The sequence below is a fragment of the Patiria miniata genome, unplaced genomic scaffold (assembly GCF_015706575.1).
Source record: "Patiria miniata isolate m_02_andy unplaced genomic scaffold, ASM1570657v1 HiC_scaffold_5, whole genome shotgun sequence".
In the NCBI taxonomy this organism is placed as follows: Eukaryota; Metazoa; Echinodermata; class Asteroidea; order Valvatida; family Asterinidae; genus Patiria; species Patiria miniata.
The window spans coordinates 1,250,515-1,274,640 of NW_024037072.1; the positions used below are offsets into that span (position 1 = coordinate 1,250,515).

Genomic DNA, 24,126 nt, shown 5'->3' on the forward strand with positions numbered 1-24,126 from the left:
AATATAAAAGCATAACGTGCGGTCCACATCTGCCGAACGATTGGATGAGGCACCGGGGCCGGAGGGCCTTATTTGCACGGATTTTGATTGGATGGAACACATCTGTAGTCTATAATATACAAATATTGAGTGGCTCAGCGAGGAATGGGATGAATATTATCGCAAGGTAAAATCTGGACTTTTCCATTTCACGAGGCGAAGCCGAGTGAAATGGAAAAGTCAAATTTGACCGAGCGATAATATTCCTCCCATTTCACAATTTAAAGCCACTCAATATTTGTTTTATATAACTGACATATAGATCCTTGTCATTTGATATATTTGAACTTTTATTTCAATACAAAACTGGAGGAAAATGTATTTCTCTCTTTGAAACCACCCCTTCACGAAAATGTTTGAATCCAACGCTGTAGCGCTTGCTTTTTGGAACAATACACGCTACGCGCAACGCTGAACGCACACACCAGCATGCATTTGCACACAAATGCCGCGTCATGATCCTAACTGTTGAATAGTATTTCCCATTCCCCATGGGCGGATAGTACTTTTTGAGCGGCGGCGTGAATGGGAGCAATAACAAATGTCACGTGATGTGAGTTCCACCAATCAAATGACAAGCATCTGTATGTCGGTTATATAACTTCGAACATTGCGTGTTTTCCCGGGGCATGCAAAAGAAATTAAAAAGCTTGGCACTGACGGCATCTCTTTTCCAAAAGGGGGTGCTTTCCAAAAATTAGGGGTTAAGTGGATGAGGCCTTAGAGATGCCGCATTAAAAAATCAAAGGCCTTAAGCATTGGGTATGTGTCAGATTTGCAATACTTTGTGATGAAGTTTACAGACCCTTGAGGTACGTAGCACGCACACCCCTGCCGTGAATCCGCCCTTGCATGGGGTATAAAAGCTGCCGCCGGTGGTCAGAATTTTTTATCGCAAGCTTGAGGCCAGTCACTCAAAGTCGAATACTTGTGCAGTCTCCTCAGGAGAGAGCAAAACTTGAGTAGTCATTTGACGGTTTACAGAATCTCCGAAATACTCTCCTAAAATGGACAAAAGCGTCGGAATTCTGGTGATCATGTTCATCGTGGCGGTTAGCGGGCAAGGTCAGTAAAAATAGGGAGACATGATCAGAGAAAACGATTCTTCTTTTTCTTGAATTGAGATGAAACTAAGTTTTTCTACCCACATGCTCTTCAGCAAAATTGATTTTGTTCTCCTTACGCAGTTCTCCTTACGCGGTTTTAAACAGAAAAGCTATTTCCTCGATTATGGACGCTCTAAACCGCTAAAACTATGAAATTTGTAAAAGCACATTCCATAAATATAATTATGTAGGCGTTTTTATTGTTTCATTGTGTCTATCAAAAGGGAATATTTTTTTTTTATCGCTACTCAATTAGGCCTATCACTTTCAAACATCATCTTTTTTTCCGGGCTGAAACCGAAAGTTAAAAATAGCATGGAGAGAGCAGTTAAAACATTAAATACAAAAGTATTGCCAATGTTCTTGATTTTTTTTCATTTCGTAATTCCTTGCCCGTGTTCTGATGTCCACCTTCAATGTGCACATCTTTTATAATTAATTTATTTATATATTTTTGTTCGCCAGAGTATGATCTAACGATGAATGACGAGTATGTTGTGGAACAACACCAGACGCCCTCAAGCAACGAAGTGGCTAGGATGATCAAGCGACTTGGTAAGAAAAAAATATATTTATTCCACCGTATTAAAGAATGGAATAACAATTTCTTGAAATCCAGAATTCATAAAAGACTTCGGTGTCTTACGAGTTGAAATACGTGACCCCCATCTTGATATGGCCTGCGTAGTTGGAAAACGCCATAAATGAAAGGCCGTTCAATTGATTCCTGGTGTGTCTTCTTACCTTAGCCCGATGGCGGAATTCTTCATCTTATGCAGCGGGTTAGTGTGCAGACAAAATCGCAAACGCTCAGGCTAGCAAATCCATAAGGATTGTTACAAAAAGCTGCAAAAAACAATAATTAAGAAAATCCGCACCAAGAAAGTGAATACTTTACATCAGCCGTAGAAGAAAATAATAGCAACTCATCCATGATTTGGACACAACTGAAGAAGGTTCTTCCGAAGAAACAGATATTATAAAATTCTATTCTTTCCCCAAATGGGGAAAATATTGACGATCCCAGTGACAAAATGTACCTCATAATTATGGGTTTGTTTCACAAAGACTTTACAATATTACTGGCTTTTGGCATCAACATTACTTTAATATGTTATAATATAATGAATAAGAATAAATCTCTTCAAGTTCTTCCAAGTCTAAGTTTAAGTTTATAGAGTAAAGTTCCTGTGGAGTTTTGAATACTTATAATAAAGTTCCCGATCGCCAGATCAGAGTACGACTGTGTGGACTCCGTCTTCAGTCTGTTTAGTCTCTAACAGTTTTTAAGACTAAGCTTAAGACTTTTCTTTTTACAACTCGTATAAGGTTTTACTGTGATCTATTTTAAATGTAGGTCTTGTTTTTGTAATTTTAAGTTTCATTGCTTTGACAGTGTTTTTTATAATATCTAGTGTTTGTTTTTTTTACATTTAAGATTAATGTTTAATTCAAATTCGTATTTTTAATATTTTAGCTACTGTTCAAATTTTGTAATGCGCATTTGAACATTTTATGGTATATGCGCAGAATAAATGCAATTTTATTATTATTATTATTATTATTATTATTATTCCAGATTACACCTGATAAAGTAAAGTATTTGAGACAACGATCGAAATGAAAGTGAAAAACATACAACAGTCGTCACATAAACCAAACATGAAACAACTGTAGAGCAATAACCTACATGAGATTTGCAAACTGAAACTGTTTTAATTAAAATGTTACAAATTCACTTCATATAAACCTCGACCATTAGTGGCAAGGATAGTGACACAATGAATTGAGAATGTGCAGCAACTCCAAAGTCTGGTCTTCCTAAGTGAAAAGGTTAATTTGGAGCGCAAGTCGATCTTTACGATACTCATACTTTGTGTGCAGATTGAAAAGGACAGTTTCGAGCGTACACCGCACTATGACTGCAGACGTTTGTAATTAATTTACATAAAAAAAAGTTGGACAGTGTCCCAATGTATGGTGCTTATCGTTTCCCTGATCATCATATACCAGTGATCTGCCTTCATGTATCTCTAACCGTAATTTGTTTATGTATGCAGATGACTCAACTTTATCGTATAGCTCCTCCAGTGTAATAAAATAGAAAGGAAAATGAATACAGCTCTTGATAGAATTCACAATTGGTGCGCAAGAAATAAACTTGCATTAAATGCCAACATAACTAAATGCATGTTAATTGGTTAATCGAGCAAAAAAAGCTCTATTACAAAATAGACGTGTGCATTGACGATAGTCTTATTGTTAAAGAGAAGTCTTGTAAATGCTTTGGAGTGGTTACTGACGATACATTAAGTTGGGGTCCACACATTGAATACGAACATTTTCGTCTAGATTGTGTATATGTTAAATAAAATTCGTGAGGCAAAGGAGCCTGCACACACTTTTTGTAAGCTTTTATTTAGTTATGCCAACTTTAGAGTACTGTTGTACTGTATATGGGGAGGAAGGTATTATCTCACGACAACATTCTCAACAAGTGTGTGAAACGAGCCGCACGGATAATCCTTAAATCTACCTCCCTCGAACCTTCAGGTGATATGTCTGCTACGTTAAGGCGGTCACACTTTCTGAAAAAGCTAAGTTTAAAAAGGCTATTCTTGTTTTCAAGATGACTCCTTTGTATGACGAATCTTTTCGCACCACTTAGACAGATTTGTTAAAACAGACAATCAAATAAAAAGACATTGCAAGTCCCTTTCACCAAAAAAAGGATGCTATGTCACAAGTTTCGCTGTGAGTGGTGCGGATATTAGGAATAATTTCCATTAACTATTACGAATTTAAGTTTCCTTAGATAAATCAGAGCGACGCAAATCCATCAGTTACTGATATTTCTGCCAATAACACACTGTTTTAAATTGCGCTGATCCATGGAGTTATAAACTTGGTTGTCACGGTATAAATTGAGAGCCGGATCGAGAATTTCTCCCGTTTCTTCCAAAAGGAATTTTGCCCTGAATTTTCGCCCATCCCGTGATCAGTAATTCATACCTTATATACTTGAATGATTGAAATGAACGTTTGTTGTACACATTTAGCTTTTATATCAGTAATGTTTCTGAAATAATTGTATTTTGACATATTAATGATCATCGTATATTTCGCCAATGCACTTTTCCTTATAAGTTTAACATGATCTAAAAATGTGTAATGTAGGCAGGGCCCCAATTACGGAAACTAATGTTTAAACTGTTTGGGCACTGCCTGGGTACAAAAATGGAATAAATAAATAAATAAATATCCTGCCGCCCTTTCGTTAGAAATGAAATTGTGAATATTAACGTACATTTAATAGACAGATTCATTTGATTTTGCCTGTTTATATGTTTTTAGCCATTGGCATCCAACGCATTCAAATGTTGTCAACTGAAGATCGCGATGACAAATTGTTCTGTGTGGTCTGTGAAGAAATGATGACTCTCCTGTATAGCGTGAGCACTGACAAGGAATTGTTGGTAAGTAAGATTCTCCCTTCAAAGTTGGTAAAATTAGCAAAGCTGGTGAATTGAGATGTAGTTTTATACTAATATTTGACACACGAAAATATTGCCCAGTTTTTAAAGTGAATAACGGAGGAACTTAAAACGTCGCCATCCTCGTGGTTTTGTTTTGTGTTTGATTATGTTTTACTGACGAGTCATAAATCCATGATTGCATTGACTGAGTGTGCAATGAATATCAAATATCAAATCAACATATTGCTTACAGGACCTGTTGCAAAAAGTCGAGAGGCAGGTCGCGTGTACTTACTTGTTCTCTGAGGGTTTCAAGTCTTACTGCGAAGACTTCGTGGACGACATCGAAATTCCAGACCTGCTCAAGGCGTTTGCAAACACCTATTTGGTCAGTATTTTTTGAAGCATAATGTATTTCACGCATATAGTATGCAAATAATTACCCTATATTGGATTAATGAAAATGCACAAAATTCTGTTCGCCATCCATTAGTATTTTTGTGGCCGTATACCTATCTCTACACGGACTGTCTGTAAACCCATTGTTCAAAAAAGAATAGAGTTAAATATAATATAATCATTTTTCGTTGAACAGAGTTCAAAAAAGAACCACGAACATTTTCCTTATGTCCAATATTAAAAATTCAGAATTACACTGATAGATTTAAACATCCATGCAATATTTAAATGTACAACTGTAAAAAAATACCCTATATCATTATAAACAGAGATAATCTTATTATAATATATAAGTTTATATATTTATACAGAGAAAGTAAATACATGTTAAGTCTCATGAAATGAACGAATTGCACAAAAAAATCTTAAAATCACGTGTACATAGCGTCGCTTTGCTCACGAAGTGACAAAAACCTCAAAATTTGACAAAAGTTCATTCTGAGATAATCGCATTTGAAGTTATTCATTTTTTCAAAAGACATTTTTGACCACTTTTCAGTAACAGAATTCGGAATTTTTTGCATTGTCCGATAGGATATGATTTGCTCTTTGTTAAGTCATAGTTGCTTGTTAAAAATATTTCGTAATTAAACAGCAATTCATTAATAAAACTGTTTTGCACTTCGTGAGAACATCAATACTTTGGGTCCCATATTTTGCCAATTAGTTTGTACACATTTTTTGTCACTTCGTGGGATCATAAATCGCGGAGGCTTTACTTATTTGTACTTTTTTCGACGCAACAAACTTGTTACTTTTGCGCGTCACAACAGTTGAGCGCGCGCGCGTCTGTTCTTTTCAACATCGTTCGCGCGCGTGTATGCTCCCATTCTGCCGCGTGCAGACCATTGTATAATTTCTGGCCCTGCTCACGAGGTGATTTTTTGTCACTTCGTGAGAACATTTTACACTTTTTTACACTTTGTGTAAATGAAAATTACTGATTTCAGGCTTTTTGTCAATTGTTTGTTTACAATAATTAAGAAAGTCAACTATATTTTGCCTTGAAACTTGGTCAAATTGTTCCTTGAGACAACTATTATAAAACGGCTAGTAAAACTAAAAATCGAATAATTATCGATTTTCGAGGTTTTTGTCACTTCGTGAGCAAAGCGTGCTGTACCTGATTTCATTGGCTAGTTAATCTTTTTAGCTCAGCACGTAGCTCAAGTTGACCGCACGCGGTGAGTTTTTCGCCTCACGAGGCGAAAGAAATCAAGCAGGCGAGATATTTGCCTCGAGAAACTCTGCAATAATTCACCGCACATGCACGGGGGAATGTTTGTGAGCTACGTTTTGAGCGAAAGGCCTCGAAAGACTTTTTGCTCAGCACGGAGCTCTCGTGTGCGGCAAGCTTTAGCCATTCGGGTCTGTCAATCATATTATACTCTTGGAGCAGCTTCATCACAACATAAGCTTGCCTCTCTGTTTAAAACTGGTTTGGTTCATACCTAAGTAAACAAAAACACTCCGTGTGCCTTGAACCGAACAAATCACTCTACTGCCCTCAGTTCTGGCGTACCCAATCCTAGTGCCATTTTCATTCACTATTTACACAAGGGCATTCTTTTCGTCATTCCTGAGGATTGTCAATTGCAGATGTACGCATTCAAATACAGTATTTTTTGTGTACTTTCTCACCTCTATATTTTATTAACAATATTAGTTTTCAAATTAGTTTTTGCCCTTCACCGACGTTTTTTAAACACTGTATACTCAGTATGTTACCTCCCGAGTGAAAGTTGGAAAAATCACTCGGGTGGGACTCGAACCCACGACCTCCTGCTTTCTAGTGCAGATGTCTTACCACCGAGCTAACGGGATGTTGTTGAGTATACAGTGTTTAAAAAACGTCGGTGAAGGGCAAAACCTAATTTGATTTATATCACCCCGACGCAAAATTCCATCTTATAATATTAGTTTTGATCTATTGTTGTTGTTGTTTTTTTTTTGTTTTTTTTACTGTCTTGATTTTAGCTTCTCCTTTTATCTTGTTTGCCATTTAGTTAAATGCATATCATTTCCCTGGCCTTTCCAAGTCATGGATAGAAAAATACATATATCAATTTGTTTATATTAATGCAGCGCCCTAATGAAAACCAGTTTGTTGCTGTTTGCGTTAAGCCTTAATAAATAAAGCATGTTAAAAAAGTTTGTATTGCCCGTCTGTTTCCCGTCGGTGTGTCATCCAAGTTAACATCGTCTTTAGGCTTTTATGTGTGACAGGTATAAAGGGTATAATCTTGCCAGGTTCTATTAAATCTTTAACAATGAATACACAAACGGTTTACTTATGCCTAACCCAGGAATACACACAGGCGCGGACCCAGAGGGGCGAGGAGGGGGTCAAACCCCCAACCCCCCTCCCCCAGCTCCGTCCCAAAAATAATGTTTTCCATAGAAATTCATGAAAAAAAAGGAACCCCCCCCACCCCCCCCCCCGCTCCGACACCGAAAATGGTTTTTGCTAGTAATAGTGTCTGCCTTGGAAAAAAATACGTTCAGAGCCAGCTTGTTTAGGGATAGATGTACATTATTCCGTGATATAGTTTAAATAATCGTCGGATTTGAACAGCGCCCCCATTGAAAGTATGTTACGAGCCCCCCCCCCACAACAACAACAACACCCCCCCCCCCCCCCGTTTTTCGATTTTACGAAGGTCAAGTGTCCTGAGAAAAAAACGTGTTTAAATTTCAGATTTTTTTGCCGATGAAGCCCCCCCCCCCCCTGCGAAAATTCCTGGATCCGCCCCTGACACACCATCGCTCTCAAACCTCGCCTTACCGGTCTATAATAGAATGATACGCCAGCTTGAATAACTCCATGTGTCCATTTAGACCACATGTCCGTTCCACCCGAGATAGCAAACGTTTGGTAGTGGCAAATCATTTGTTCCAGCACCATAATGGACCAAAAATGTACGATAGCTTTTTCTAATTAGTAGCTTAATATTTAGATAAGGTATCATGTTACACGTGCACATAATTGCCCTTATTAGGACTGAGGGGACGTAATGTTGCCTCTATCGTAATTTCCTTAAATCGACGTCCGATATTCCTAAAACTTGGCAGGAATGTTGGTGAGATGTTAATATACGATATGCAACCATTCGCTTTCGCTTAAGAGGTAGACGTGGCCCAAGTCTGGGTTTCGCTCCATCTGTGGCAGTTCTACGCATGCATAGCGCACACACGACCACAACGTTCTGTGCCGCAAGCTGCAAGTGGTATGCACTTTACGAACGATCATATACAGGGTGTTCAAAAAACGGTAATCCTAATTTAAAGGGTTAATATGGCTAGTAAATATATTTTAGCTATTTGTTTAACCCTAAAAGGGACGGGGGGGGGGGGGGGGGCGCAGAATCCGCTCCCTCAACAGTTTCCGCGATAGCCTCTAAAAATTTTTTTCGCAACCCGAGCTGTTATGACTATTTAGCCTCGAGCTTTGCGCATCTTTTAACACCAAAAACATAAAAATCGGACCACGGGTTGCCGCGTAGTGAAAAATTTGCCGGTGGAAAGCTGAATTTTCCCATATAGTATTACGTCATGTACACAGAGCAGAATTGCCATTCGTACATATGAATAATTAATTATCAATAAGTCCAAAACCTACTAACCAGTAGTCATGACATTTCTTGGGTATGTTTAGGAAGAGTTGCTCTATGCATGTACTGAGTTTCAAAATTGTTCGTCACTCGATGGCCGAGATTTTAGGGAGGGGTGGGGGCGAAATCCGCCCCCCCCCCCTCCGGCTGAGAGATGGTCAAAATAACCCGGCCCTTTTAGGGTTAATTGATTCACGATTGATAACTTAAGAATGACAAATAACGTACATTCCATGCTTAAAAATGGCACACATTTTTCCTATTAATTAGAATTTTGAGTATATGAACAAATCCTTCACTTAAGGCTTATTAACCTTATTATAATGCAAGAGCTTCAACTTAAGAACGCTTGTATCCGTGCATTTTGTTTGTAAGCACGAGTTAAAGTTACTTCCGGTGGTTGCTCCCTCCAAAATGCACAGGATGCTATGTCGGTTCTGAAGGTCAGTACCACGTAAGTGCCATCGCGATGCATCACTGCCATTGCGTACCAGCCTCGCCTACATGGGCGCGTGCGCGTTCCTCCATCAACCCCTGGCCGTGGGGAATATGTAAACAGCGACGATGACTGGCTAAAACAGAGCGTACTGCGCGCTTACTTCGAAGTCTGCGAGATCCATATCCGCTCACGCGTTATCTCCTACTCGTCAAGTAACGTACGATTTTTTTTCTAGACTGTGCGATGCCTCTTCGATTTAGATTCCGGAAGCCCAGTTTTACGCACACAAAAACATGTATTCTGGGTAAAGGAAATGGAGAAAAAAAAGTCTGTTACTTGTTTACTTGAAACTGAATGATTTGTGATTTACTTGTGATTTATTTGTGTTGTAAGGACGACAGATGCACGTAAATTTAATATAAATCCTTTTAAAGCCACGTCGAAATCTCATCATGCTCATGTTTGAAAGGATCGGTTCTACAAAAAAAACATTAACTTTAGGCACCGTGTCGCGCTTTAAATAATGACTTATATTATTCATGCCGACTTCCTATTTATCCGTTGTGTCAAATTTGAAAGCATTTGAACTTGCAAAAAATATTTTTGACCCAAAATGGGCAAAATAATGAGGAAAAGATGTCGTCATAATTTTAAAGTGCAATTTGGGCCCATGTGAACAGCCAGACTCAGATTCAGCACTATTGATTCAGTACAGCTGACCTTATTGCAGGTTGACACCAAAAAGTTAAGACGAACCTGAACTTGATACAGATGGTCTAAACCCTCACGGACCATAATACATAATAGGGGGGAACTGCACTTTCAGGTTATTGGAAATCTCATAAAATGCTTGTGTTTGTTATTCTTTTTTTAGTGGGCCGGAGGCTGAGGTATTAAGACCAATTATACCTTAACTTCTCTGATTTGAAGAAAACCTGCACCTGATGAAATATTACTTACAGGGTCTCGTGACTCTAACTCGATCATATGACAATGGCTTTTCAATGTGGAATCTTTAAAACTCAGGACGTTATACAATCACACATGTTTCAGCTCTTTGGGGAAAATGTAATAACACATTACAAGACCAAGCCCAGTATAATGTGGCTTTCGCGAATTCCCAACTATTGCCCGCGACATTTCAAAAGTTTAACCCTAAGGGGCCGTTCAGAATTTTCGATGTTTTAAAATTTCGATCTTTTATCCAAATTGTGGGTGGGTGGGTCAAGGTAAAAAACTGAAAATCGAAATTCACTTTTCATGGAAAAAAGAGCCAAAAAAAAAAGAAAAAAGATATTTTGACTTGCCTGAACTACGCGCAAGCGTTCCGATATCGCGATGCGCGTTTCTTTTGCAACTTCGTACCCTGTATATACATGTACTGTACATGTACGTCATTTACGTGTATGTAGACCCACTGTGGCATGAGAAGGAGGTGGTTTTTCAATAGACTTGGATTTCGGGCGTTTGTAGCGGTTAGGCCGTGCGAGGCAGCAGGGTACCAGGTGTACTAGATCGGCTCTATTACACGCCGCGGGCGTTGATTACCAATCGCTATAAAAACTGGACTATTCAACCCCTGGTGTCCAAGACTATCGCAGCCTGCGCTCGCTATCCGGTTCGTAAGTGACTTCGTCATACACGCGCACGCACCACTGACAAGGGCGGATCCAGAACACAATTTTCGGGGGGGGGCCAAAAAAAATTTTGGTCCCCCAAAAAAGTGGGTCAAAAAAATTACGGCGTGGGGTTCGGGGCCCGTTTAAGGGCCCCGAAAATTTTTGGATTCTAGATGCTCTGTGGTGCGATCTGAGGCAACTTATGACCACTTTAACCAATGTTTTTTTGAGGAAAAGATGGTGGTGTGCTCATTGCCTGCCTTTATTGCTATGTCACATAAAAACAAAAAAATTGGTTTCGTTTTTTTTTTGGGGGGGGGGGGGCCATGGCCCCCTTTGGCCCCCCCTGGATCCGCCCTTGACCACTGATTACGAGCGCCCATTGGATAAACACTCAAGTTGCGTTAACTTCCGGTTCCATTGGTGCCATGCTACACGTACAGTAAAGCATGGCTAAGTTGAGATGACGTCACACTTACGAACTGGATACTGCATGCATCATGCATGCGTGAACGTACAACGACGAGTGCGGCATTTCCACGACTCGACTGTAAACAACATGGCTACCACCATGGATGTCACAACATGTGCCGTCACACTCACAACATGCGAAATACCTGCCGATCTTTGCAGTTTCTGGAAACAGCAAAAGCTAATAATGAAAAACCCAAGTTCACCGTACGAAAGGTTTGTTTGTGCCTCATGTTTGCTGTCGAAAAGCTGCAAAGAGACAGCTTTCGCCTCCGCCCAGCAGCAATAGATTTTGTTCCGCAAGGACACGCAACCCGCACAGGCCCGCCAGTGGGATGTAATGATGAAGGTTGAATTCTTCAAAGACAAACTACAAAAACGCGGATACAACCAAGAAGATTTAGCCCTTCTTCCCCAAAAAGGCGAAACTCGCGTGAACTCTAAAAAGCGTGCAAAAACCGAAAAGAATATCCCGCTGGTCTTTGTTTTACCCTACAACCCACAAATTAAACACCCAGCTCTTAAGCAGGCCCTTCTGAAACACTGGAATCTGATCAGCGATAATGATTTTCTCAGTGCACTCTTTGCGACCCAACCCATCCTGGCATACAAACGACAAAAAAACATAAAAGATGGCCTGGTCCGATCAAGGATTAACCCATCTCCACCATCCAACCAAGAAAAAAAACTTGGATGAGGAGAACGTTCAAATCCTTTTGGAACTTCTTGAAGAACAGAACTAACATAAGGGTCATTTAGGCATGGATTTCGAAATAAAAATAAAAAATAAGGAATCCACTTTGATCATTACAAGAAAAGCTAACGCGTAAAATATTCTTTACCATCATTAGCAATAAAGTAAATACGTACAAAAGAATTAAACAAAGGGTGACTGATGAAGTGCGTAAAAAGGGCACAGAAAATATGCACTGTTTCCCCCGACACACAAAACATAAAAACAGGTGGGACGGCATATTATCACCGGTATAAATCAAAACATTAAGTGAACTAGAAACAAAAACCACATGTACACAAACCAGTCCCTGCGTCACCTAAACACCGGATGGGTTTTTTTGAAACTCCCGCTCTCCGGTTATCACCTAAATCTAATGGGCCCGCTGGCGAGGTATGTGTTGACAAGTTATAACCCACCCATCACCGCAACCCAGCAGTGGAACTGATTTTACTCCCTATATGCGTATTGAATTTCCAAAAAAGGAAAAATAACCTTAACAAATACGCTCTAGGCAGTTTAGTCATATAACTACACAGGTATCCATACCAGTGCTTGTAAGTCTTAAATAAACGAAAATCTTCCCTAGCTGGTTGCAAACACACTGTTTAAAAAAAAAAAGATTCATCAGCTCGCAGAGCCCCTCGTACTCCAATGTTATCATACATCCCATAAAAAGAAAAGAATGAGGAACGGCCCTGCTGATGCTGATAGCAAATCCCATCCCCCTCCCATGTTTTAAACCCTAATTCACAGCGGCAACTTTCTTGGAATGACCTTGGAACTTTCCAACAAGTTATTAATATCAACAGATTATTCCCTGAATTTTGCTTGCACAAAACCGGTTCTTCCTTGCTATTTTCCTAGCCAGAAAACCACTTCTTTTTAAGAAAACACAAGTCTGATAAAAACTTAAATGCATGGTGGCGGCCAAACTCCATTCCATTTAACTTAAAATGTAGTGGCGACATGTATGATTACGCTCCTTCCTACTAAACACATCTTTGCGGCTTCCAAGACTGCAACCTGTCATTCCCAACGGCATATCAGCTGGCAAAACACAAGAAAACTGAAGGCCACCAGTGCAAGCGAGGAAGACGGACAACATCACGCCGTCACTGAAAAGTTTTCTGGATGACATTTGACATACATGGGTATACATGTACATTTGTACATGTTCAAGTATAATGTACATGCAAGTGCATGTACATGTTTTGTTTTTTAACTTCTGCATATTAACAAATCAGTTTTTTATTAATCGAAATTAGGGGTGGGTGGGTCAAAATAATTTGGATAAAAAGTCGAAATTTTAAAACACTGAAAATTCTGAATGGCCCCTAAAGTGCCCAACTTCGAGCTTTTTTTTATAATTATTCAAAATTCTATTTGACAAAAAAAAGTAAATAAGTTGTAACACCAAACTTGTTGTATCTTGCTCTCTGGTATATTCTTGTTACCTTCAAAAGTCAATAGTAGTCACGCACCTAGTAATAAACACTGAAACACTCTCCTGAACACAGGGGAATTCCGCACTTTTGCAGAATCTACGTGTGTCGCGTCTGATACCCCTCCTCATACAAACTCTGTTCATTATCATAAATATTGTCATGATTGTCACTGTTAGCACCATCGTTATCATTTGTATCGGTATTCCAATGTTCGTCTTCTGACTTACCATCCAGTTCTGAAATATCCATGGATTATTCTGAATCAGAAAAGTAATCCCTTTCCCTGTCCAAATCCGATCGGCGAAAAAATACACTGATTTTCTCTGGAGATATCACGCGAGCTCGGTTTATGGGCGCCGCCATTTTGTCAACAAGTCGAAACTCAGTGTGACGCCCTCTCACAAGAACTCGAATTTAAAAATAAATACAGATCGTACATGCATGAAAATGGTACCATTAGAAAGAGCGAGAGCCCCCCTTTTGATAACATGTTTACTCTACCTCGTACATGTACGAGGTTTGGCGATTTCAAGCGAACATTACCTCGTACATGTACGAGGCGCGCTTTTGTACTAAGAAATATACCTCGTACATGTACGAGTTTGGCACTGAAAGAGTTAATCAGTTGACGACCATAAATATGTTCGCACGTACTAACAAAACAGGTGGGAGTGCAGTGGTTTGTCCTTGATAAGAAGTCAGGCTATCCCCAATGTATGTGAGTCTGTTGTCTAGAGCCAGCCTGCCTCCCATCAGAATTTGAGTGACAAGTGATGAGCCAGTTAAGTGCTGGAAAGCTACCTACAGCTAAGAAAGCCACATTAGACTGGGCTTGGTCCAGTAATGATCTGTTCGATTACTTGGTACCGCAAGGTGGATATATATAAAACAAATGATAACGGAAAATTTTGAACTAAACATTGAGCCGTTGATAAAAGTATGGCTTTTCCAGTGGAAACTTTAAAACTCAGGATGTTATACAATCACATATTGTTCAGCTCTCAGGGGGAAATGTAAGAAAACATCTGTTCGATTAGTATCGCAAGGTTAGATAAATCAAACAAATTATACCGGCGACAGGGGTTTTCCTTAAAGAAGTAAACAGGGGGAAATGTAAGAAAACATCTGTTCGATTAGTATCGCAAGGTTAGATAAATCAAACAAATTATACCGGCGACAGGGGTTTTCCTTAAAGAAGTAAACATTGAGCGGTTAATAAAAAAAAGGCTTTTCCATTAGAACTTAAAAAAAAAAATCAGGATATGTTATACAATCACAAATTCTTCTGCTCCTTTTTCACCTGGGCGTCACCACGAGGTGTTTTTTTTTTTGGGGGGGGGGGTCGGCGGCAAAGTACACTTCCCTCAAAATCGTTTTATTTTCTCTAGCGTATTCTAAATTTATCATTTTCTTTTCTAGGGTGCACCCGGGTGGGATGGTGACATTGCCCACCAACCCCCAATTGACACACCTGCAGACGCCCATTTTGTTAAATGTGTATTAAAATAGTGTTACGAACCCAGAATGCTTGATTATGGAAATCTAGCGCCCTCTGGATTCACTCTGTCCATGAAGTACACAATCTTCTTGTTGTCTTTTATAGTTCCTATATTTTACCCATTTATCGTAAATTGCCAACTTGCACTTTTATTCCCAGGGGTGCGCGCCTGCAAATAAATTCCCATAGACACTAGTGCTAAATGTCCATACTTCAAAATTCATTTAAAAATACTCAGAACTCTCACAGGTATTCAAGCTGCACAGAAAAATGATGATCAACATGTCATCTTTCATTTTCTTTTCAATTTTGGGTGGGTTGACCATTGACTTTTTGAGATATTCTCACCCAAATAAGAACACCCCTAAAACGAATGATGTTTCCCGAACTGGAAAAGTAGCCATTTTGAAAAAGAATCCCTCCACAACATGGCTAAATAGCGCCACTTTCGGGCCAGATTGCATCCAAAATGCTCAGAATTGGAAGCTCCAAGTCCAGGCCAGAGGTTCAGTGCCACATGTCTTCAATTCCCCAATTCCATGGTTCTCAGAACTCTCTAATATAGAATATTTTGAGGGTATAACTTTTATTTATGAGCTCGGCGGACGGATTTTTGGTCTATTTACAGGCGTGCACCCTTTAATAGCAGGCAACTCTCAAATTTTAACACAAAACCACATTCAGGAGAAGTAGAATATCTTCAAAGTCATTATTTTGAAAAAAAAAATGAAAAATATTGCCCCTCGGAGAAACCACAGGGGCTAATGTGTAGGGTGTGGCTATGGTGTTTTCTACTGTTTTGAATAGGAAAATACAGCTTGTGTGCATGCAACATGCACATGGAAGTTGTTTTTTCTTTCCTTCTCACTTCAAATTTTGCCACATATTCCTTTCTTTTACATTTGCAATGTGTGTGAACTATTTTCTTGGTTCATCTGGGGTCACTTTGTGGTGGCCATAACCACTTTAGGGGCGGATCAAGGGTGAAAAGAAGGGGGGGGATAAATTAATTTCAGCACAGCTTTAACATTTTGTATATGCAAATGTACAGGGTGCCCTGTATTTTATGGTGGCATGTAACATAAGCAACATTACAACAGTAGTATTTTGGTCATTTCTTAAATTATTGCAAGCAATGAACACCCTTGGAAGATCAAAAACTGTACACAATGGGCCTTGATGTTGTGCACTAATCCCTGGCTGTGGCTGCCTTTTATTCTCTGAAAGTACATGCTGAAGATTTATTATATGACCCTATTTATGACTCCCTGGCCCTGTCCCCATCACAGCCCAGCCTCTTTAGTACTAGCTGGGCTAATTACTGTCTCCAAAGATTCCATTGTAAAACACCTATCTTCCATCCCCCCCCACACCCCCCCCCCCCCATAAAATAACAACAGAAATAAACTCTCTGTACAGACTGGCTTCTGAATTATTAACCAAACATGTGCTGTATAGTCATCACTCTGGCATTGAGAGTTAGTGTGACCACATGCATTCTGTCACATGCTCACACAGGGGAAAAACAATCTCAATTTTGCAAAACCAGCTATTTCTGCAGCAGTTTCAGTATGGGTCGATTGGGACGAGCAGTGTACAAAAGGAAGAAAAGCTGGTTCCAGAATGGCCATAAACTATTCCCTGCAAAGTGTAAATCCCCAATCAGTCATTTTCAGATGAACTCACCAACAGTGTACACAAGGCCAACACAACAGCAGATGCAACTTGCTGTTGAAAGAGATGAGCGGGGGTTCATCTGTACCACGCCCAATGCAGTGCCGACAAGGAAAGTCATGCTGCTTCGACCAAACGCTGCTGAAACTACTCCCCTTGACAAACTCCAACTCAAGAAGGAAGCAGTACCACAGCCCCTCTGTAGAAGAGAACTCCAGCACCAGAGCCCAGCTGATCAGTCAGATGGAGGGAAGCGAGCAGCCTACCGATTCGTCGACATCAATTCTGCAGTCGACTTGGGAGCGCAGGCTATCCTAGATCACCAACGCACACATCCTGATTGCAGCGGCCGGCCCACATTGATGCCAGATGCTGAGGAGCGACGAGGTTTGGCTGTGTCCGAGGTACTGTCCTGCCAAAAGTGTGGGTTCTGCACTGACAAGACAAAACTGTTCACCGAAATTCCACAGACGGGGAGAGGAAGACGGACTGCCACTCCCAACATGGCGTTCCAGGTTGGTCTTTACAACACCGGCATTGCAGCTGCTGGGGCTAGGCGGCTGTTGTCTGCAATGGACACAACTGTTCCCTCGATAAGTAGCCTGCAAAGTACATCAAACAAATGTGGTGAAATTATCACCACAGAAAATGAAACGGACATGTGCAACAAGAGAAAAATCGTGAAAGACATTCATGAACTGCAGGGTTACGAGAGACACAGCGCAATTGCAGTGGAAACTGACAGACAATATAATAATCCCCTTCGAAACTGTCGCAAGAAAACACCCTTCGTCGCAGCCACCCAGACAAGAGATGTTGTCGTTGAAAATGTGACAACCAGCAAGTATGTTGTCATGTACCACCAGGAGAACAAACTTTGCAAAAAATGTGACATTGACGGAGCGAGGGATCACAAGCACGCAGGGAAATGCACGGCCACTCGTCCACCGAACTTCAATATGGGAGATGAGCGCAACGGGGGCATTCAGTGCGCCCAAAAACTTTTAAACTGTAAAGAACCTTTGTTTGTAAATAGGGTGACAACAGATGCCGACGGTTGTCTGGCACGGGGTATGAGATCATATATGCAAAGTAAGGTGGCAGGTATGGAAACTGAACATTCGTTAGATCCGCCTCATTTAAACCGATCACTCTGTGCGGCCATAAGTCGTGCAAAATTCAGTAAAGAGATGTTTCCAGGCAAAAATAAAAGAGCAAAGAAAAACATTCAAGATCGATTTGCCGATGACGTCAGCCACAGGGCACAGGCCGAGGCTGCTGCTATACTGAAAAAAAGCGGTGGGAACTCTTCCCAAATGACGACCATGGCTAGAAATGCAGCAAGTGCCATTGTTCAATGTTACATGGGGAATCACGGCCTTTGCAAAAAGTGGTCCCAAATTTGTATGGGTGGTAAATATCGGTTTCCATACCTGCCAGTCGATGCCCGTGGCAAACTGAAATTTGCAACTTGTGATGAACAGACTCTCATCAAACTCCTAGGCAAACGACTTGGCCAACCCTTACAAAAAAGTTCTATAGAATTCTATAAGAAAGAATTCTATAGAAATTCTATAAAGCATTCTATAGAATTTTGTCTATAGAAATTGTATAGAGTTTCTTTAGAAGTCTTCTATAAAGTTTTATAGAGATTTTATAGAGATTCTATAGAAAAATGGGCCATAATTCTATACAGCGGTTTATAGAATTTTATAGAAATTATACCTTTTCTATAGAACAATGAACAAAATTCTATAGAAATAAAGCTAGTTTTATTTAGAATATTCTATAGAACTCTATAGAAAATTTGGACTTTTCCTATGAAATATTTTATAGAACTCTATAGAATTTTATAGAGGTTTTCTCCAATTTCTATAAAAATATTCTATAGAACTCTATAGAAGATTTGGAAGTTTTTCTATAAACTATTTTATAGAACTCTATAGAATTTTATTCAGAATTTCTGTAATTTCTATAAAAAATATTATATAGAACTCTATAGAAAATTTGGAACTTTTTCTATGAAGTATTTTATAGAACTCTATAGAATTGTATAGAGGTTTCGAATTTCTCTAAAAACGTTTTATAGAACTCTATAGAAAATGTGTAGCTTGTTTTGCAACATTGTATAGACTATAGAACTCAATAAAGTTCTATAGAAGTTTGGCTTTTTTCTATAAGCTTCGCTTAATAGAATTATTTAGAAATATGATACATGTAGGTTTTTCTATAGAACATTTAATACAATTCTTGCAGACATTTTTACACATTTTCATTGAGAAAAATTTGGTTGAAAATTAATATAGATTTCTGTTAACTTCAAAATGTGACATTACCATGGCGTTACTCTTTATACTAAATAAAATCAGGAAAACAACCATGACACAATTACAGTTGGACAGACATATTCTGTTCTTTTAAAAAAAACAAATTCTTCTGAATTTACAAATTTGTGCATGTAGGGGATGAGCAGACATCTTTCCAGTGCAGTGTATTAAAATCAAAGGCACCAATAATGAACACAGTCTGTACAGTGTACACGGTTAATGTGGTGAAAAAAATAGCAGAAGTTGGGCAAAAAACAAAAAAAATCAACACATTTTTATATGAATTGTTTTCCTGAGAGGGATACTATAAATTTGGCAAGAAAGACACATGCATGAAAGACTTGTGATGGTTGCAACAATCCATGCCTATATTCAGTTTGTAAAACCATGCATAGAGCTTTGTTGAAAAGCAATGGTATTCAGACACGTTTGACAACTAGAATTGGAAGTTTGAAGGAAAGTACTGATCGTAATTTCCAAGAGTCATTCTATCAAGCTGTGACATACCTGTATATCATTTGCATGTTCATGTGTGTATGTATGGAACAAACTTTTTGATAATCTTTTTAAAAGTAATGTCCATTGTAGTTTCCGGAACTGACATCTTGTAGATTAGGATGATGATTCCAACTGCTTGTTAAGGATGCATGCCGCTGCCTCCAATTTGCAGAGCCGGGGCACAGCAGTCAGACAGTCTTTGTCTTGTACATGCACATACTGCAGCTCATCTCAGTAGTTTTTGGTAGATCATATCCATGCATAGCGCAAAGGATCATGGAGACAGGTAGATGTAGAATTCTAGATGTATCATTTGAGGAAGTCTGCAGTGGGGAAAATGAATTGTTCATTTTGTAAATGATAATTTTTACAAAAAAAGTGTGATGTTAATGAAATTAATGTCCACTAACAAACATGGCCATGATGACCTAAGAATCTTATTCCTCAATGCTGTTCTTATTCAGAATCTTATTCCTCAAACATGTCAAGTCAGCTGATTCTTATTTGTTGATTCGACCCTATTTATATCTATTGATGCACCCCTTAGTTTAGTCATGGAGGAATACTTTCTCCGCGCGTGGTTTAGGGAGGGAGTTTGGGCAGAAGTCGTCCCACTAACTGGGTCGCTAGTACTCCTTTTTGACATTTGGGATGTTGGTCTGTCGTAGCTAAGTACGACAGACCAACATCCCAAATGTCAAAAAGGAGTTATAGCGACCCAGAACATGGGACGGGCAGAATTGACCCATATTAAACAAGCATGACAAGTTACATGTACTTTTGTAGTTCTTACAAATTGATGTTCTCTTGCAATTTTGCTGAGGAAGGAATCTGGTAATCACGAACTGTATTATACCGTCATGACTGAGACAACAACATTGACAGTTTGTTATAAAATATTGATATAATGTCACTATTCTATTCTGCAACAGTTTAAGGTGGTTTTAAATCAAATCTTCTAACTCACCAGTCACCATCGTTTTCACCCAGACCCTTCACGTCTTCCGTAATTCTAGCAGAGTAGTACAGCACCGTGCAAATCATGATCATCCGGAGATGTAGGCAACATTACACCATGGAGGCACACAGTTAAATCTCCATCAAATGTGTTTGCAAGAACAACAATTAATTCTTGAAAGTTTCCATAGGCATGCACTTTACTGCCAACATTCATGGTTTGAGCAATTTCATCTCAATCTTCTTGTACAAACAAGTACAATCATGACAATACATGTATTTTTTGTTTCCAGCAAACCCATTCCTCGATCCTTCCCACCATAGCTCCATGGTCCACTTTGGTCCAACTGACTGAATTCAAATCTGCTACACAGGCAGTTTCTGTTCTGGTACTGACTGGTATGCAAGGTCGTGTGTACATGTACATGCCGTGCATGGAACTTTATAAAACATGTTGGGTGAGACTGGTTACCAGCGGAAGGCAATACAAGTGGTTGTAACCTGACCTTGCTTTTAGCAGGTGGTCACTTCTCATTCTGGGTGTGGGGCTGGCCAGAGGGGGGGGGGGGGGGGGGGGGGGTAATTGGATTAGTGTGTAGCCTTCTGTTTATTCTAACTCCTAGTTTATCGGGTGCGTCTGGGGCGAGCTGAATAAGGAGGGGTATCCTGACTTGATGATTTTATTGCTATATGAAGTATGATATGTAATGTGATGTATGCTCTTTTTGAAGGATTACTTACAATAAAAATGCAGATAGAACTTAAGTTTCTTCTTTCACATTCAAAAACTAAATAATTATTTCTGTATGTGCTTGAATAGTTCCTTCCTCCATGAATAGTTGTAGTTGTAAAAAGAAAAATTTCCTGCATACGCTATGTTATATAGCATGGTTCAAGCTATGCAAATCATGAGTAGTAACTCAAGATCGTGGATACATTACATGTAGCATGAATGATTAACAAACAACCTCATTTCCTCGCTGGAAATGTATTGATGTATAGCTTCTATTTTTTTTTTAATATTAAATGATAATCTTGTACTTTTTCATAGAAATATAGTTCTCTATAGAATGTATGCTTCTCTATAGAAATTATACTTCTCTATAGAAATTATCCTTGTATAGAAGTACTTCTCTATAGAAATTATACCTTTTTATAGAAATTTGGGGTCTATAGAAAAAAATTGTTTTAGAAATCTATAGAATTCTATAGAGTAAACAATTTCTATAGACTCCCTCTATAGAAATTCTATAGAGAATTGGCGAGCCTGTAGAGTTCTATAGAACTGTATAAAACGTTCTAAAGAATTCTATAGAACATTTTTGTAAGGGAAGAAGCCCTTGAAAAAACTAAATATGGCACCAGTACTCAAAAAGCAGAATCAATGAACCATGCCTTTGCAGTAACCAACCCTAAGGCCACACTAACCTTCTCAAGAAATGGTTCTTGTCGAGACCATAGCGCAGTGCACTTGGTGAATAACAGACACGCCAATTCAATAGTCAAAAAGTGCGCAGCTGCTGGTTGCCCAGTAACTGCAGGCTCCCCAGCTGCAAAAGCCCTTGCTGAAATGGATAAGAAACAAAAACAGTATGTTAAACGTGCTAAAGGTCAGGAGTACAAAACACGCAGAGCACAATTGCGTTCTCAAAGATTCCAGCTGTATTATGCCACACGGCCACTGTATAAACGTGGCCAACTGGATCCTAAGCCAGACGATGGTTTGAAAAATGTCTGCCACATCATCCAATCTGAACACAATTACTGCAAACGTTTTTAAATTATGTTTTTGGAATGTAACTGACAAATTTATTGTTCATTACGATACCTTAAAGCAGGCACTCCCGGTACCCATCGTGCCCTTGGCACTGCTTGAGTCGTTTGCAGACTTTTCTGCTATTATTTACAGCCCTAGGTTCAAGGGACAAATGCTCGAAACAAACGCACAATGAATTCTGGCACAGGTGACTTACATCCCACTCCCGTGGCAAATTTACATTTCCGGTGTGTGCCATGTAAGCCGCCCTGTGCACAGACTTCAGAGTGCGTTTGTTCGAGCCTGGCATTTTCATTGAAATGATGCCATAGGATTTTTTTATGCATCCCCGCCAAAGCCGGCATCCTTTTGAAGGCTGAAATCTGCTCTTTTTTGCAATCGCCCATTTAATTCTGGCGCACCACGACTCCATGTCGGCCATTTTGTCTCAGTGTTTTTCAGGAGCCCAGAAATCCATTGGCTAAAAGTTTTTTACCTTGGATGTGAATGTCCACCCTTCACCATCCATTTTATTACAAGTCAAAATTTGATTTGTACAAGCTCAAACAAGTACAAACAATATTATTCACTTATTTTTGTCTGAATAAAGAAAGAACTGTGCCTTCTCTGTGTTCGATTTCAATAATAACCAATTAAAATACCCCGAAATGGAAACAAAATAAGAACATGCACAGACTGGGGTGAATGACTCATTGTTTACATTTTTTTAACGGTTCACTTACATGTAAATGCTAACTTCCACAGTGTGTTTTGAATAAAAACCTGAAAAATCAAAGATACAGAGTGTAAAATGTTTGTTTTCATATTTATTTTAACTCAATTTAAGCTTATTTTGTACTTACAGCAATAAAAAGCACACGTTGAAATCCCCCGTCATAACAACATGGCCGCCACCACTCAGGATCTATAGGGTGCGCGCCTGCAAATAAATTCCCATAGACACTAGTGCTAAATGTCCATACTTCAAAATTCATTTAAAAATACTCAGAACTCTCACAGGTATTCAAGCTGCACAGAAAAATGATGATCAACATGTCATCTTTCATTTTCTTTTCAATTTTGGGTGGGTTGACCATTGACTTTTTGAGATATTCTCACCCAAATAAGAACACCCCTAAAACGAATGATGTTTCCCGAACTGGAAAAGTAGCCATTTTGAAAAAGAATCCCTCCACAACATGGCTAAATAGCGCCACTTTCGGGCCAGATTGCATCCAAAATGCTCAGAATTGGAAGCTCCAAGTCCAGGCCAGAGGTTCAGTGCCACATGTCTTCAATTCCCCAATTCCATGGTTCTCAGAACTCTCTAATATAGAATATTTTGAGGGTATAACTTTTATTTATGAGCTCGGCGGACGGATTTTTGGTCTATTTACAGGCGTGCACCCCCAGGGTCTCTTACCAAGCACAGCGCATGATGCAATACCACGCGTGCTACTTTATGCATTATTCATGTAGCGATGTACATGTGCGCGACTGACCACACCTCCCTTCGCCCGAGCGAGCTAAGTTCCTTTCCCCATAGCATGCGTGCTTTGGCGTTCTCCGAGAGACTGCTCAGCGGCACGGAGCATTTCTCTCCCCCGTGTGTTACCCATGAACACTAACTGGAGTTCTCGGTCCAGTTTTCCAGTCCCGTACTTAGCTCGAGGGAATGGAATGTTACCCTTGCGTGGTCGCGTAGCTGGGCGTGGTAAGACATCCTGCGGTGTCAATAACCTGTGACACAGTAACCTTTTAGCTTGTCACTCACTCCATCAAGGTTGCTCGAGATGTTGTGTACACACCCATACTTGTTTCACATGACTAGTGTGGACTTTCCATTGCTTTCGTGTAGTTAAGAAAAACCAGTGAAAAAACTCATTTTTCTCAAACTGTGAAAACTCTTTCAACCCAATTTTTTTTCTATGATTCCCTTTAGTGTTTCTCTTCATTCTGCTACAGATAAACCTAACCCAAAAATGCCTCTAAACCTGTTTTCCAGAAATGGGGAA

General features: G+C 39.5%; 2 protein-coding genes and 1 long non-coding RNA gene across 5 annotated transcripts; 1 reads left to right on the forward strand and 2 right to left on the reverse strand.

The window, feature by feature from the left end:
• Positions 1-880: 880 nt before the first annotated feature.
• Positions 881-10,019, forward strand: LOC119740547. Its single transcript, XM_038215892.1, has 5 exons — positions 881-1,104; positions 1,611-1,700; positions 4,500-4,621; positions 4,875-5,009; positions 10,005-10,019. The coding sequence occupies exons 1-5, from the start codon at positions 1,047-1,049 to the stop codon at positions 10,017-10,019; spliced, it is 420 nt and encodes a 139-aa protein (XP_038071820.1). The 5' UTR covers positions 881-1,046.
• Positions 10,020-16,281: 6,262 nt separating this feature from the next.
• LOC119741665 lies at positions 16,282-23,123 on the reverse strand. 3 transcript variants are annotated; one of them, XR_005272764.1, is made up of 3 exons: positions 22,975-23,123; positions 21,784-21,920; positions 16,282-17,175 (listed from the first exon to the last, which is right to left on the reverse strand). XR_005272764.1 is itself a non-coding variant. In XM_038217505.1 (3 exons), exons 1-3 carry the CDS (start codon positions 22,934-22,936, stop codon positions 16,888-16,890), a joined length of 507 nt encoding a protein of 168 aa, XP_038073433.1. In that variant the 5' UTR covers positions 22,937-23,123; the 3' UTR covers positions 16,282-16,887. The 3 variants fall into 3 exon arrangements, 1 of the variants encoding a protein (XP_038073433.1); XR_005272763.1 differs by having other exon boundaries at positions 22,184-23,123; XM_038217505.1 differs by having other exon boundaries at positions 22,855-23,123.
• On the reverse strand, positions 18,792-20,786 carry LOC119741666. Its single transcript, XR_005272765.1, has 2 exons — positions 20,366-20,786; positions 18,792-19,721 (listed from the first exon to the last, which is right to left on the reverse strand). It is a non-coding gene; the product is annotated as an uncharacterized LOC119741666 (long non-coding RNA).
• Positions 23,124-24,126: the final 1,003 nt, after the last annotated feature.

What these genes read in the sequence shown, in the direction of transcription:
- LOC119740547 (XM_038215892.1), top strand. Translation starts at nt 1,047, where the DNA reads ATGGACAAAAGCGTCGGAATTCTGGTGATCATGTTCATCGTGGCGGTT. An exon ending in CGTGGCGGTTAGCGGGCAAG is followed by an intron (nt 1,105 to 1,610) that starts GTCAGTAAAAAT and finishes TTTGTTCGCCAG; the next exon opens with AGTATGATCTAACGATGAAT. An exon ending in TAGGATGATCAAGCGACTTG is followed by an intron (nt 1,701 to 4,499) that starts GTAAGAAAAAAA and finishes ATATGTTTTTAG; the next exon opens with CCATTGGCATCCAACGCATT.
- LOC119741665 (XM_038217505.1), bottom strand. Translation starts at nt 22,936, where the DNA reads ATGAAAACAAACATTTTACACTCTGTATCTTTGATTTTTCAGGTTTTT. An exon ending in GTGGAAGTTAGCATTTACAT is followed by an intron (nt 21,921 to 22,854) that starts GTAAGTGAACCG and finishes TATCCATTTCAG; the next exon opens with CAAGGGCTTTTGCAGCTGGG. An exon ending in AAGAACCATTTCTTGAGAAG is followed by an intron (nt 17,176 to 21,783) that starts GTTAGTGTGGCC and finishes TGTACTTTGCAG; the next exon opens with GCTACTTATCGAGGGAACAG.